General features: G+C 45.7%; 1 protein-coding gene across 1 annotated transcript in view; it reads left to right on the plus strand.

Annotated features, from left to right (window-relative positions):
- The window catches only part of LOC311140932 (adhesion G protein-coupled receptor D2-like), a gene marked incomplete at both ends in the record, with an annotated part of 32,684 nt that extends 17,468 nt beyond the window's left edge, over positions 1-15,216 (plus strand). Inside the window, 8 exons of the mRNA XM_084176200.1 lie at positions 227-360; positions 536-651; positions 5,149-5,269; positions 12,275-12,316; positions 12,461-12,514; positions 12,667-12,838; positions 14,971-15,032; positions 15,166-15,216. Coding sequence (XP_084032326.1) covers positions 227-360; positions 536-651; positions 5,149-5,269; positions 12,275-12,316; positions 12,461-12,514; positions 12,667-12,838; positions 14,971-15,032; positions 15,166-15,216 — 752 coding nt within the window. The remainder of the gene's footprint in view (positions 1-226; positions 361-535; positions 652-5,148; positions 5,270-12,274; positions 12,317-12,460; positions 12,515-12,666; positions 12,839-14,970; positions 15,033-15,165) is intronic.
- Positions 15,217-17,167: the final 1,951 nt, after the last annotated feature.

Below are 17,167 nucleotides of genomic sequence, written 5' to 3' on the forward strand. Positions count from 1 at the left end.
GTTTATTCAAATAGCTAAACACACTCATGATGATGTGTTATAAGATGGCCATATATTGGCCAGCTGTCTGAGGTGTTCACTTTTTTCAGACTAAATAGAATGGCTGGTGAATGGACAGTCAGTGCCTAGTGCAGTGCCTGTACCACAGCAATGTCAACTCTCTTCTTTAAAGACATTCTTGTGTTATATTCCCTTTTAAAATAATATTGTTGCTTTCTTTTTACAGGTCTGCCTGTTGTGATTGTTGGTGTAACCTTGACAATATCCCTGGACAAGTACAAGGCAGACAATCACTGCTGGCTCAATGTGGAGACTGATATGATTTGGGCTTTTGTGGGACCTGTTCTATTTATCTTGGCTGTATGTAGCTTCGCTTTACTTGTGTTACTTCACTTTACTTTTGTGTGTGTGTGTGTGTGTGTGCATTTGCATGTGTGTGTGCTCGCATGTGATGATTATTAATGTGTCATACATGTGTCATGCAGCAACAATATGGCATGTCCATCAGTTGTTCTAAGACTTTGTGTACTCCTAGGTCAATGCAGTGGTGCTTTGCCGGGTAGTCATAGTGACAGTGTCCAGCGCTCGTCGTCGAGCAAAGATGCTCACTCCCAGTTCAGCATCTAAACTCCATACCTTCGACCTGACCTGGTGAGTCACCACACTATAGCTCTCTCTCTCTCTCTCTCTCTCTCTCTCTCTCTCTCTCTCTCTCTCTCTCTCTCTCTCTCTCTCTCTCTCTCTCTCTCTCTCTCTCACTCTCTCTCATCCACTCTCTCTCTCTCATCCACTCTCTCTTATCCACTCTCTCTCTCTCTCTCTCTCTCTCTCTCTCTCGCTCTCATTCTCTCTCTCATCCACTCTCTCTCTCTCTCTCTCTCTCTCTCTCTCTCTCTCTCTCTCTCTCTCTCTCTCTCTCTCTCTCTCTCTCTCTCTCTCTCTCATTCTCTCTCATCCAGTCTCTCGTCCTCTCTTTCCCTGATTCTCCTGCTCTCTCACGCACATGCAACCTAGGACACATACATTGTATTTTGATTCTGTGACTCGACCCAACATCCAACATCCATGTTTTATATGTGCGATATAATGAGACATAGAAAGCTGTCAGAGGAATTTTCCTTTCAAGCACAATCTGTGGAATGGGTGGTTTTCAAATCAACAAGTGACAGATCCACTCAGCCAAACCTAACTGAACTGAACAGAGAGACTGTAACTGTGTGAGAATGAGGTAGTTTGAGTCTGAAGTAGTGGGAGTTGTTATAGGTCTTATCAACCTAACACCTGGTCCTAGGGAGACAAAGAGACAGAGAGGCAGACTGTGTGGGTGTGTGTTGGTCTGTGTGCTTTTCACTGAGCTCGTTGTCTGGTGGACCAAAAAAAACAGGGACCATAGGGTTCAGTCCTGTCCCAATATGGACAGGGTCTAAACATGCTATACTTATATATACTGTAGCTGCCTACATGTAGAGACAAGACAAATAAAACAATTATATTATGCACACATTTATAAAAACCAAGACAGTATTTCATATGAGATTATAATTTTCAGTCATCACCTCTTCCTTTCCTTGTAAAGAGAGTGAAGGAGTAAGCAAGTCATCTCTGCCCCCTCCGCAGTCTATCTGTTCCCTGTAAGAATATGATGAGATGTCACAAGTTTGGAAGGAAGACTAAATTGAAAAGAAAAGCAAAGGAAGAAGAGGAACTGGTCAATTTCTCCTTGTAGACATAGTTCAACGTGAACTCACTTTGTCCTTGTAGACATAGTTCAACGTGAACTCACTTTGTCCTTGTAGACATAGTTAAACGTCAAGTCACTTTGTCTTTGTAGACATAGTTCAACGTGAACTCACTTTGTCCTTGTAGACATAGTTCAACGTGAACTCACATTGTCCTTGTAGACATAGTTAAATGTGAACTCACTTTGTCCTTGTAGACATAGTTAAACGTGAACTCTCTTTGTCCTTGTCGACAGAGTTCAACGTAGACTCACTTTGTCCTTGTAGACATAGTTCAACGTGAACTCAAATTGTCCTTGTAGACATAGTTCAACGTGAACTCACTTTGTCCTTGTAGACATAGTTCAACGTCAACTCACTTTGTCTTTGTAGACATAGTTCAATGTGAACTCATTTTGTCCTTGTAGACATAGTTCAACGTGAACTCATTTTGTCCTTGTAGACATAGTTCAACGTGAACTCACTTTGTCCTTGTAGACATAGTTCAACGTGAACTCACAATGTCCTTGTAGACATAGTTCAACGTGAACTCACTTTGTCCTTGTAGACATAGTTCAACGTAGACTCACTTTGTCCTTGTAGACATAGTTCAACGTAGACTCACTTTGTCCTTGTAGACATAGTTCAACGTAGACTCACTTTGTCCTTGTAGACATAGTTCAACGTGAACTCACTTTGTCCTTGTAGACATGGTTCAACGTGAAATCACTTTATCATTGTAGACATAGTTCAATGTGAACTCACTTTGTCCTTGTAGACATAGTTAAACGTGAACTTACTTTGTCCTTGTAGACATAGTTCAACGTAGACTCACTTTGTCCTTGTAGACATAGTTCAACGTAGACTCACTTTGTCCTTGTAGACATAGTTCAACGTGAACTCACTTTGTCCTTGTAGACATAGTTCAATGTAGACTTACTTTGTCCTTGTGGACCTAGTTCAACGTAGACTCACTTTGTCCTTGTAGACATAGTTCAACGTGAATTCACTTTGTTCTTGTAGACGTTGCTCAACGTGAACTCACTTTGTCCTTGTAGAAATAGTTCAACGTAGACTCACTTTGTCCTTGTAGACATAGTTCAACGTAGACTCACTTTGTCCTTGTAGACATAGTTCAACGTGAACTCACTTTGTCCTTGTAGACATACTTCAACGTTAACTCACTTTGTCCTTGTGGACATACTTCAACGTGAACTCACTTTGTCCTTGTAGACATACTTCAACGTGAACTCACTTTGTCCTTGTAGACATACTTCAACGTGAACTCACTTTGTCCTTGTAGACATAGTTCAACGTGAACTCACTTTGTCCTTGTAGACATAGATCAACGTGAACTCACCTTTCCTTGTACACATAGTTCAACGTGAACTCACTTTGTCCTTGTAGACATAGTTCAAAGTGAACTCAGTTTGTCCTTGTAGACATAGTTCAACGTGAAATCACTTTGTCCTTGTAGACATAGTTCAACGTGAACTCACTTTGTCCTTGTAGACATACTTCAACGTGAACTCACTTTGTCCTTGTAGACATAGTTCAACGTGAACTCACATTGTCCTTGTAGAGATAGTTCAACGTGAACTCACTTTGTACTTGTAGACATAATTCAACATCGATCACTTTGTCCTTGTAGACATAGTTCAACGTGAACTCACTTTGTCCTTGTAGACATACTTCAACGTGAACTCACTTTGTCCTTGTAGACATACTTCAACGTGATCTCACTTTGTCCTTGTAGACATAGTTCAACGTGAACTCACTTTGTCCTTGTAGACATAGTTCAACGTGAACTCACAATGTCCTTGTAGACATAGTTCAACGTGAACTCACTTTGTCCTTGTAGACATAGTTCAACGTAGACTCACTTTGTCCTTGTAGACATAGTTCAACGTAGACTCACTTTGTCCTTGTAGACATAGTTCAACGTGAACTCACTTTGTCCTTGTAGACATAGTTCAACGTGAACTCACTTTGTCCTTGTAGACATAGTTCAACGTAGACTCACTTTGTCCTTGTAGACATAGTTCAACGTGAACTCACTTTGTCCTTGTAGACATAGTTCAATGTAGACTCACTTTGTCCTTGTAGACATAGTTCAACGTAGACTCACTTTGTCCTTGTAGACATACTTCAACGTGAACTCACTTTGTCCTTGTAGACATAGTTCAACGTGAACTCACTTTGTCCTTGTAGACATAGTTCAACGTAGACCCACTTTGTCCTTGTAGACATAGTTCAACGTAGACTCACTTTGTCCTTGTAGACATAGTTCAACGTAGATTCACTTTGTCCTTGTAGACATAGTTCAACGTAGACTCACGTTGTCCTTGTAGACATAGTTCAACGTGAACTCACTTTGTCCTTGTAGACATACTTCAACGTGAACTCACGTTGTCCTTGTAGACATACTTCAACGTGAACTCACTTTGTCCTTGTAGACATAGTTCAACGTGAACTCACTTTGTCCTTGTAGACATAGTTCAATGTGAACTCACTTTGTCCTTGTAGACATAGTTCAACGTGAAATCACTTTGTCCTTGTAGATGTAGTTCAACGTGAACTCACTTTGTCCTTGTAGACGTAGTTCAACGTGAACTCACTTTGTCCATGTAGACGTAGTTCAACGTGAACTCACTTTGTCCTTGTAAACGTAGTTCAACGTGAACTCACTTTGTCCTTGTAGACATAGTTCAACGTAGACTCACTTTGTCCTTGTAGACATAGTTCAACGTGAACTCACTTTGTCCTTGTAGACATAGTTCAACGTGAACTCACTTTGTCCTTGTAGACATAGTTCAATGTAGACTTACTTTGTCCTTGTAGACATAGTTCAACGTAGACTCACTTTGTCCTTGTAGACATAGTTCAACGTGAATTCACTTTGTCCTTGTAGACATAGTTCAACGTAGACTCACTTTGTCCTTGTAGACATAGTTCAACGTAGACTCACTTTGTCCTTGTAGACATAGTTCAACGTAGACTCTCTTTGTCCTTGTCGACATAGTTCAACGTGAACTTACTTTGTCCTTGTAGTCAGTTCAACGTGAACTCACTTTGTCCTTGTAGACATAGTTCAACGTGAACTCAATCTCCTGGCCCAGGTTCAGCAGGACGACAATAAATCAAAGACACAGAGCATGCATAATAATAATGTAATAATGTTTATTTTTTACATATTTTTTACTAATTTCAATTGAATACACTCGCATCAAGTATAGCTGTGGTTGTCAAATAATTACATTTTGTGCAGCTATGCAGGGTTTCCGTGTGTGTGTGTGTATACGTGACAATAGCTAGACCCTATAATGGACTTCTAATCAGCATCAGCTGAGTCCTGCCCGGAGAGTGTGTTTGGGGGTCGATGCGTGAGTGGGTGGGTGTGTGTACTGTACTGACAGTCGGACTTCTGCAGGGCTGTGACGCGACCAACCCTTATTCTACTGCCGGTGCTGGGTCTTACCTGGCTTTGTGGAGTCCTGGTGCACCTATCCATGGTGGTGGCATATGTCTTCATCGCTCTCAATGCTTTCCAGGTGAGCAAAGCCACCCTTTCAAGGATCATTGTCTGTAAAAGTTTAAAGAGAAACTGAGAGAGAGAGAGTGGATGAGAGAGAGAGTGGATGAGAGAGAGCGAGAGAGAGAGAGTGAGAGCGAGAGCGAGAGCGAGAGCGAGAGCGAGAGCGAGAGCGAGAGCGAGAGCGAGAGCGAGAGAGAGAGAGAGAGAGAGAGAGAGAGAGAGAGAGAGAGAGATGGGCTTGGTGTAGATAAGAAGGACCAGCCGAGTGTAGTGTGTGGGAAAGGGTGGCTCAGTCTGGACCTTTGAAGGACAGGTCATGGCAGGGCTCCAGGCAGGGCTCTCGCCAGATTTACCTCCACCTCCCTTCCCATCACACTTCTGATAAGACCTGTAAATCAGTTGGAGGTACTCTGCACTTCCCCTCTATTCCTCTCTCTCTCTCTGTGTGTTACTCTCTCTCTCTCTCTCTCATATGAGCTTCCTACATGGTTGTTAATTAATGTGAATGAGCTGGCCACGGCCCCGGAGTAACCCTCAGAGAGCTGCTAGTTAATTTAGATTTATTGTGAGGCTTCATCCGGAGAGAAGGGAGGTAAACCTCATCATCCTCAAACTATACTCAGGCTTTTGAAGGGTCCATAGAAATAACTCACTGTTCTCACGAAACAGGAACTAGTTGGTAGTTCTCGTACACTCAAACTAGAACTACTATCCACACAGCATCCTCAACAACCTGTCTTACTGTCTAAACCCTAGAGCCAGGATAGAGCACATACAGTTGAAGTTGGAAGTTTACATACACTTAGGTTGGAGTCATTAAAACTCGTTTTTCAACCACTCCACAAATTTCTTGTTAACAAACTATAGTTTTGACAAGTCGGTTAGGACATTTACTTTGCATGACACAAGTAAATTTTCCAACAATTGTTTACAGACAGATTATTTCACTTATAATTGTGAGAGTGTGATTTGAAGGAGTCAGGCGCAGGAGGGTAAATCACAGAATACAGAGTTTATTCCGTAGTACACAGTTACCAGCAGGTGAACAGACCCCTCAGTTTGGCATAAAGGTCATTTTCCAACAGTTGGGCCAGCACTTTGCGAACCAGGGACACATGCTCGGCGCGTGTAGCGGTATACACCAGAATGACATCGATGTAGACCACTACACCGCGACCAAGCATGTCCCGAAACACCTCGTTCACAAAGGACTGGAAGACAGATGGAGCATTCATCAAACCGTAAGGCATCACCAGGTATTCATAATGCCCCGTGGTTGTGCTGAATGCTGTCTTCCACTCATCCCCCTCTCGAACACGCACCAGGTTGTACGCACTCCTGAGATCTAATTTGGTGAAGAAGTGCGCCCCATGCATTGACTCGATCACTGACGGAATGAGGGGGAGAGGATAACTAAATCTTACCGTCTCCTTGTTCAGTGGTCGATAATCAATGCAAGGGCGCAGACCACCGTCTTTCTTCTTCACAAAGAAGAAACTTGAGGAGGCGGGTGAAGTGGAGGGACGTATATACCCCTGGCGCAGTGACGTATGTTTCGGTGACGTATGTTTCCATAGTCGCCGTTTCAGCCTGCGACGGGGGTACACATGACTCCTGGGAGGTACAGCGTCTACCCGGAGGTTTATCGCACAATCCCCCGCCCAATGAGGTGGTAACTTGGTAGCCTGCATTTTAGAGAATGCGTGCGCCAAATCGAGGTATTCGGGGGGAATGCGCACGGTGGAGGTACTGTCTGGACTTTCCACCGTGGTTGCACCAACGGAAACACCTAGACACCTACCCTGACACTCTTGCGACCACCCTGTGAGAACCCTCTGCGGCCATGAGAAGGTGTGGTTGTGGAGTGCTAACCAAGGGAGACCTAATACCACAGGGAAAGCAGGAGACTCAATAATATAAAAAGTGACCTGCTCACAATGAGTCTCCTGGGTAATCATGGTGACTGGTGCAGCAACTTCCTTAACAAACCCGGACCCTAATGCTCGACTATCAAGTGCTCTGATGGGGATTGGAATGGAGAGGGGAACCAATGGAATGCCTAGCCGGTGTGAGAATGCCCTGTCCATAAAGTTCCCAGCTGCGCCTGAATCGACTAGCGCCTTACACTGGGGAACTACCATGTGATCGGGAAAGTAGATGGGTAGGGTACAGTGCGCAGCAGAGGGCTCTGAATGAGTGTGGGTGTTCGATACCTGGGGTGATACGAGAGTGCCCTGCCTGCCGCCTCCAGACCCAAAAGAGCGCTGACAACAACGTGTGGTGTACTGTCCCTTCGTGCCACCAGTGTGACACTGTCGCTGTCGTCCTCCGCTCTCTCGGATGGCGGTTCCACCCAGCTCCATCGGCTCGGGATCCGAGTCGGCCGGGGTGGGAACGGGTAGACCCCTTCCAGGATGTCCTCTGGCTGCCAACAGGTTGTCCAAACGGATGGCCATGTCCACCAGTTGCGCGAAGGACAACATGGTGTCCCGGCAGGCTAGCTCCCGTTGGACGTCCTCCCGCAGATGGCACCGGAAATAGTCGATAAGTGCCCACTCGTTCCACCCGGACCCCGCTGCCAGAGTCCAAAACTCCAAGGTGAAGTCCTGTGCAGTCCTCGTCCCCTGCCTCAGGTGGACCAGCCACTTGCCCGCCTCTCGACCTTCTGGCGGGTGATCGAAGACAGCCCGAAAGAGGCGAGCGAACTCCACACTGTGTTGGCCCACTCCAGGGCTTTCCCCGAGAGGCAGGAGATGAGGGCGGACACCCTCTCCCGCTCCGATGGGGCCGGCCTGATGCTGGAGAAGTAGAGCTCCAGTTGGAGGAGGAATCCTTGGCAGAGAGCCGCCGTCCCGTCGAACTCCTGTGGTTGGGATATCTGGATCCCTCCGGGTGCTGGGGTGTGGGTGGCTGGATCCGATTGGCCAGCTGGTCTCGACAGATCGGGTCCTCTCCTCTCCAGACCTGAAGAACCCGATCCAACACTTCTCCCAAGCTGGCCAGCATCGTGTAATGCTCCTGGACCCATGCCACGACTCCAGGCATGCGCTCCTCTCCCGCTGACTCCATTGCGGGTGGGTGATTCTGTGAGAGTGTGATTTGAAGGAGTCAGGCGCAGGAGGGTAAATCACAGAAAACAGAGTTTATTCCATAGTACACAGTTACGCTGGATAGCGTCAACAGCACAGTGCGTAATACAGGCGCACTGGAACACAATACAGGCACACAGGGACAAATAACCCCGGCAATACAAAAGTACGGGTAGCTCAACCGAGCTACACTCATCTTCACATAAAACAATCACCCACAAGGACAAGGGGGCAGAGGGAACACTTATACAAGGACTAATGAGGGGATATGAACCAGGTGTGTGTAATTGACAAGACAAGACAAATGGAATGATGATATATGGAGCGGCAGTGGCTAGTAAGCCGATGACGACGAACGCCGAAACCTGCCCAAACAAGGAGGGGAGGCAGCCTCGGCAGAAGTCGTGACAATAATTCACTGTATCACAATTTCAGTGGGTCAGAAGTTTACATACACTAAGTTGACTGTGCCTTTAAACAGCTTGGAAAATTCCAGAAAATTATGTCATGGCTTTAGAAGCTTCTGATAGGCTAATTGACATAATTTGAGTCAATTGGAGGTGTACCTGTGGATGTATTTCAAGGCCTACCTTCAACCTCAGTGCCTCTTTGCTTGACATCATGGGAAAATCAAAAGAAATCAGCCAAGACCTCAGAAAAATAATTGTAGACCTCCACATGTCTGGTTCATCCTTGGGATTTCCAAATGCCTGAAGGTACCACTTTAATCTGTACAAACAATAGTACAATAGTATAAACACCATGGGACCACGCAGCCGTTACACCGCTCAGGAAGGAGATGCGTTCTGTCTCCTAGAGATGAACGTACTTTGGTGCGAAAAGTGCAAATCAATCCCAGAACAACAGCAAAGGACCTTGTTTAGATGCTGGAGGAAACAGGTGCAAAAGTATCTATATCCACAGTTAAACGAGTCCTATATCGACATAACCTGAAAGGCCGCTCAGCAAGGAAGAAGCCACTGCTCCAAAACCACCATAAGAAAGCCAGACTATGGTTTGCAACTGCACATGGGGACAAAGATCGTACTTTTTGGAGAAATGTCCTCTGGTCTGATGAAAAAAAATAGAACTGTTTGGCCATAATGACCATCGTTATGTTTGGAGGAAGAAGGGTGTGGCTTGCAAGCTGAAGAACACCATCCCAACCGTGAAGCACGATGGAGGCAGCATCATGCTGTGGGGGTGCTTTGCTGCAGAGGGACTGGTGCACTTCACAAAATAGATGGCATCATGAGGAAGGAAAATGATGTGGATATATTGAAGCAACATCTCAAGACATCAGTCAGGAAGTTAATGGGTCTTCCAAATGGACAATGACCCAAAGCATACTTCCAAAAACGTGGCAAAATGGCTTAAGGACAACAAAGTCAAGGTAATGGAGTGGCCATCACAAAGCCCTGACCTCAATCCTATAGAAAGGTTGTTGTCACGATCGCCGGTAAGAGAGGACCAATGCGCAGCGTCGAATGCAAACATATTTATTAACACTGAAGGAAACACGACAAAAACAACAAACGATACGTGACAGTACACGGTCAAACCTAACCAGACTTGAAACAAAATCCCACAAACACGAAAGAAAAACCGACTGTTTAAATATGGCTCCCAATCAGAGACAACCAGCTGACAGCTGACACTCGTTGCCTCTGATTGGGAGTCACTCAGGCCAACATAGAAATAATCAAACTAGACCCACAACCTACAACACAAAACATAGAAACTAACACCCTGGCTCAACATAAGAGAGTCCCCCGAGCCAGGGCGTGACAGTACCCCCCCCTAAAGGCGCGGACTCCGACCGCGCCAACCACACACAACAGGGGAGGGACCGGGTGGGCACTCCGCCTAGGCGGCGGATCCGGCTCCGGGCATGATCCCCACTCGCTCTCTAACCCCCCACAGTACCCCTGATCCGGTCTGGCCCTGCTGACCGGAGCTGGACTGCACACTGGTGGAGCGGATTGCTCTAGCTCCGGCGTAACGCATCTGACCGGCGCCGGACCAGGCACCAGTGGAACAGGCACGTGCCGTGCCGGACCGACGACGCACACCACTGGCTTGGTGTGGGGAACAGGCACGGGCCGTGTTGAACTGACGACGCACACCACTGGCTTGGTGTGGGGAGCAGGAGCGGGCCGGACAGGGCTGACGAAACGCACCACAGACTTGGTGCGGGGAGCAGGAACGGGCCGGACTGGGCTGGCGACGCGCACCACAGACTTGGTGCGGGGAGCAGGAACGGGCCGGACAGGGCTGACGAAACGCACCACAGACTTGGTGCAGGGAGCAGGAACGGGCCGGGCAGGGCTGACGAAACGCACCACAGACTTGGTGCGGGGAGCAGGAACGGGCCGGGCAGGGCTGACGAAACGCACCACAGACTTGGTGCGGAGAGCAGGAACGGGCCGGACTGGGCTGGCGACGCGCACCACAGACTTGGTGCGGGGAGCAGGAACGGGCCGGACAGGGCTGACGAAACGCACCACAGACTTGGTGCGGAGAGCAGGAACGGGCCGGACTGGGCTGGCGACGCGCACCACAGACTTGGTGCGGGGAGCAGGAACGGGCCGGACAGGGCTGACGAAACGCACCACAGACTTGGTGCGGGGAGCAGGAACAGGCCGGACCGTACTGGGGACACACACCACTGGTCCTACGCCAGGATCTGGAATGGGCCGGACCGGACTGGTAACACACCCCAGTACCTCTCGCCGTGCCTCTACACCTTCCACCCCCTCTTCGGCCAGTGGCCCCCGTAACCTGGCGGCCTCCTCTGCCAACCCGCTGGACCGCTCTATCGCGGCCTCCTGCTGCCCCGACGTCGTGAGCCCCCCCCTAAAAAATTTCTGGGGGTCTCTCCTCCCCGTGGGCCAGGCCTCTATAGTTCTCGCCCAACTCTCGCTCTTCTGCTTCCAACTCCCACTATTCAGCTCCTCAATTGGCTTGACCCAGTCGAAACTCCTCCTCCATTGTTCCCAAGTCCACTCTCTCCGCTCTTCAATCGGCTTGACCCAGTCGAGGCTGCCACGGAGATCTGCTAGGGATTTCGCTGGCGATGGCTCCTCGACTCGCTGCTTGGTCCAGTTGTGGTGGGATTTTCTGTCACGATCGCCGGTAAGAGAGGACCAATGCGCAGCGTCGAATGCAAACATATTTATTAACACTGAAGGAAACACAACAAAAACAACAAACGATACGTGACAGTACACGGTCAAACCTAACCAGACTTGAAACAAAATCCCACAAACACGAAAGAAAAACCGACTGTTTAAATATGGCTCCCAATCAGAGACAACCAGCTGACAGCTGACACTCGTTGCCTCTGATTGGGAGTCACTCAGGCCAACATGGAAATAATCAAACTAGACCCACAACCTACAACACAAAACATAGAAACTAACACCCTGGCTCAACATAAGAGAGTCCCCCGAGCCAGGGCGTGACAGTTGTGGGAACTGAAAAAATGTGTGCGAGCAAGGAGGCCTACAAACCTGACTCAGTTACACCAGCTTTGTCAGGAGGAATAGGCCAAAATTTACCCAACTTATTGTGGGAAGCTTGTGGAAGGCTACCTGAAACGTTTGACCCAAGTTAAACAATTTAAAGGCAATGCTACCAAATACTAATTTAGTGTATGTAAACTTCTGACCCACTGGGAATGTGATGAATGAAATAAAAGCTGAAATAAATAATTCTCTCTACTATTATTCTGACATTTCACATTCTTAAAATAAAGTGGTGATCCTAACTGACCTAAGACAGATACTTTTTACTAGGATTAAATGTCAGGAATTGTGTTAAACTGAGTTTAAATGTATTTGGCTAAGGTGTATGTAAATTCCAACTTCAACTGTAGTTACAGCCATGGGTAATAATGTCTTACATTGTCTTCTGTCTTTTCCTTTCTGTAGGGCCTGTACATATTCCTGGTGTATGCGGTTTACAATAGTGAGGTATGTTTTCTAAGAACTCTGTTTCAGCGGGGCTTCTTTCTCTCCGAATGTAGTTGTCGATCTGTGGCATGCCAACCATTTGACAATGCCAAACACGTCAGTGGCTGTACAAGCTACTGAGGGTATTGTCTGCTTTTCTTAAAGGTGAGGAATGCCATAAAGAGGATCAAAGAGAAGAGGAAAGCCTTGTCTTTCACGGTGAGCCAAAAAACATACAGCAACAGCCGTACTAAAATGTGTATTATGCTCAAACTGGAGAAAAACATTATGCTAATTCAGTATGAACATGCATTGAATACATAATCAGACAGCGTCATCTAAACATCTCAATGCAATCTCATTGGTTGTAGAACTGTTCCCAGCCAATCAGCTTCCTGCCGTCCCAGAGGGGTCAGGCACAGACGTGGACCCACAGTCTGCCACCTCCTTCCAGCCCAGAGACCAGCGACATCTCAGGCCCCGGCAGCTCAACCTCCACCTCACTGGTCATCAAAAACGGTAGGAGAGGCTGGGCAGAGTGGGGTGGGTGGCCCTGGGGCTGGAGTGAGGCATGGGGCTGTGGAGGGTTGGGGTGGGTCAGGTTGGGGTGGGTCAGGTTGGGGGAAGGTTGTCTGGTTCTGGGTAGGCTGGGTTGGGTTGGGTTGGGTTAGAGTTGGGTAGTGGTGGGTTGTGGTGCATGAATGCCATTAAAGGAGAAGTTTACCTAAAATCCAAAAACTCCCAAGTGATACCAAACACTGAAACTAGTTTAATGGAGTTTGCCCTCTCCCCCTCTCTCTCCCTGTAGTGATGTACTGAAACAGCTGCAAAAATGTGTCATGTGACTCCTGACATTGCTGGATGCAGGCCTTGCTCTGCTCCATTGCCGGTGAATTCATGATTCAGAAATCTGCGAAGTGTGGACAAATTTGTTGTTTTATTGAAAGCGTACGGCCGAATTAGTTATTTTTGTCAAAAGTACTATCGGTTTTGAGTCAGGAAATGTGTACTTTTCAACCTAAAACATTTGCGATTCTTTTATATCATTGTTTTATGTAGCCGACTGCCACAGCAGCGGAGATGGGTAACAACTGTGCATGTGCCCCTCATGGGGGAGATCCTGCTACGTAGAAACGTCACAATATGCCCTTATACAGAGGTTGATGTCACAGATTACATTTTTGGGGGGGGGTGAGAAAGAACCTTGTGTGAAAGTTAATAGTTAAGAATATTGCAGGTAAAATTAGTTATGCAAAGTGGAAACAGAGATGGCAGTAAGAGAAAGCTGGTGATTGGTCCCTGGCTGCACTTTATACAGGAAATCAAGGGAAGAAGCCACCAAATGTCACGGTTTTCCGATAAAAGATATGGAGTAATGCAGAAGATGGTTAGTAGCAATTCGAAATAGTAAATATGATGTAAAGACACCTGCAGCCAACCTTGCATTGCTGCATGTGTGTAGCAAGCACTTCAGTGACGAAATATGCATTCTGAAATTATGGGGACAGAAAACTGAAGGATACTAAAAGATACAGCTGTTGATACTATATTTCCATGGACTGGATCTGGCGCAGTGCCAAAATACAAAGGCGCATTTGAGAAACTGCTTCTCATCATCATTACGTTCCTCAATTTCTGTAAGAATTGTAGTCACACATTCGAATTCTCTCCGCAGCACAAACAGTCTTCATTTGCAGCATTGGAGAGCAATTGCCACAACTGCACCACCGTCTGTGTTGATCCTGGGCATGGGTTGGGTCTGTGGTCCAGGAAACTGCTGCAATTTGCCTAAATTCTTCATCCGAATACTCAGGCGACGACACCATCGGCACCCCTCCAGTAGCTTTCTTCATCACTCACGAGTATTTGGTCGTCAGACATATTTGTAGGTTCTTGTTTACTTTGTATAACTAGTGTGTAACGCTGTCTTCACTTCACTGTCTTAACAAAAACGTGTATCTGTGATTCAGGGCATAACATACAGTTTCTACATAGCAGGGATTCCCCCGAGAGCGCACATGCACAGTTGTTACCCATCTCCGCTGCTGTGGCAGTCGGCTACATAAAATAATGATATAAAATAATCGCAAATGTTTTAGGTGGAAAAGTACACATTTCCTGACCCAAACAGATAGTAGTTTTGACAAAAATAGCTCATTCGGTCATATGCTTTCAATAAACAATGAAGTTGTCCACAATTCACTGATTTCTGTATCATGAATTCACTGGCAACCGCACAAAGCGAGGCCTGCATCCAGCAACGTCACCAGTCAGGTGAACTGCTTTTGCAGCTGTTACAGTACAGCACTACTTTTATTTATTTATTTTATTTTATTTACCTAGGCAAGTCAGTTAAGAACAAATTCTTATTTACAATGATGGCCTACACCGGCCAAACCCGGACGACGCTGGGCCAATTGTGCGCCGCCCTATGGGACTCCCAATCACGGCCGGTTGTGATACAGCCTGGAATCGAACCAGGGGGTCTGTAGTGACGCCTCAAGCACTGAGATGCAGTGCCTTAGACCACTGCGCCACTCGGGAGAGGGCAAACTCCACTGAACTAGTTTCAAATTATGGAATCACTTGGGAGTTTCTGGATTTGGGGTAAACTTCTCCTTTAGTACCAGGTGAATAAATGCATCACTGTGGGATTTTGCCTTTTTGTCTTTCAGAGAGTTTTGGGAAAGAAAGTAGTTTCGTGAGCTTCTCCTTGAAACCAGCATCAGGAAACCAGGTATGTTTGGTATTATGTATCTAAAGAGACTATATCCACTTATTAGGCCTACTATCACTCCAAATGGTTAATTGTGTATTTGAGAATTATGATCCATCTCCCAGACATCAACATGTCTGTTTTACTTTACCAGGTGGTTCAACTGACTGCTTTCAAGCCCTCAGGTATTTTCATCATTTCCTAGGCAGCTGAATCTGACTTCAAGTTAATCTTGGTTTATAAAAAATTATGTGACTGGCACGCATACAATAAGGAACCAGGTTACACTGTCTACTGACAATTTCGTCATAATTTAATCCCCTTCAGTTAGTATCTATATTTTCTTCAGATGAAAATGATTTTTAATGGACTATTATTTTGACTACATGTAATAAAAACAGGTGTGCGTTTTGTAAACATATTGGCAGCTGTTTTTGGGTTGTTGAAGTGGACCAGGTCGCTTCACCATGTCGAGAGCTTGGAACTATAAGGTTCTATCTGCAAAAAATATGATTCTGAGATAATTGGCTTTAAAGTTCCGAACCCTAATCAGTTTGAATGATGTCAGCAATTTTTATTGTGTATTCTTTTGAACTTAACAACATGAATTGGGTATCTAGAGTACTATATAAGTAGAGAACATGGAACAGAACAAGGCTATATCAATAACAACATTTTGGAGAGACAAAAATGCAGATAGAACCTTATAGTCCCAATCTAATCATCAGAAAGGAGAGAGGTGAAAGTTTGTCCTTTAATTTGCTGAATGTTTTCTATTTTGTGTCAAACATCTTATCGGTGGTGTGTGAGTGGCACTTGGGGTCCGATGTTGACAGTCAGAACAATAGGAAACATAATTTTCCTCATTAGTTAGACAATCAGACTACCGCCGATCATCCACTCGAACACCTGCTCCCACAGCTTGACTGTGTCACACGCATTGTACGCACACGCACACACACATGCACATTCACACACACACACACACACACACACACACACACACACACACACACACACACACACACATACACACACACACACACACACAGACAAACAGACAGACACACACGCACACACACACGCACACACACACTCAATCCACCCAAGAGGTTGTGTTGGGGCAATACTGGAGGTTTTACAAGGCCTAGTCTCTAAGGATTAAACCATTTATAGACGTTCTATGTAGTTTCCTTTTTTGCAAAGAAAGAATAATCTATTATATTGGACATAATATGTTGATAGAATAATACATTTTGTGTTACTTTTCTGTTACAACAGGCTGCTGATGGAATGTATGGACACAAAGGCACATTTATCATATAACCTGGTGGGAAGAAAGTGGAATTGCACAGTGAATACCACAAACAGATACACACAATAGATGCATCCACTCTCATACAAATACTGTAGATAGTGTAAATAGACACACACTCAAATACTGCACATATAGAATACACACACACACACATACACATACCCCCACATACAGAATGAAAGACTCAAAGATATACACACACACACACACACACACACACACACAGAGCGTGTGAAGCAGGAAGCGTTTTTTTAGGAGGACAGCTCCTCCTCCACGGTGTCCCATTCCCAGGGTCAGGAATCATCTGCTGTTTAGGAAATGGCCGTTCCAGAGAGGCAACACAACGTTTGTCGCGTGCATACAGACTTCAGTTTTATTCTCTGTTGTAGAGTGGCTGATCACACCTTCAGTCATTTTTTTACAATTATCTTTTTGTGTATGTGTACTTTTTGTTTTTACAGACATAACTAGACAGTAGGCGTTAATGTTTTTACAGACATAACTAGACAATAGACTTTACTGTTTTTACAGACATAACTAGACAGTAGACGTTACTGTTTTTACAGACATAACTAGACAGTAGACGTTACTGTTTTTACAGACATAACTAGACAGTAGACGTTACTGTTTTTACAGTAGACATAACTAGACAGTAGACGTTACTGTTTTTACAGTAGACATAACTAGATAGTAGATGTTACTGTAAGCACTGTAACCTTTGAATCTAGGATTAAAGGGTTTTACTACTGTAAGATATTATATGACCAGACAACAAGATTGTGTTGTCAGTGTGAAAACGTGGATAGTAGGATGACAGATCCTCTCATAGATCAACAGC

This window comes from Coregonus lavaretus (assembly GCF_964263955.1).
Source record: "Coregonus lavaretus genome assembly, chromosome: 14".
Taxonomy (NCBI): domain Eukaryota; kingdom Metazoa; phylum Chordata; class Actinopteri; order Salmoniformes; family Salmonidae; genus Coregonus; species Coregonus lavaretus.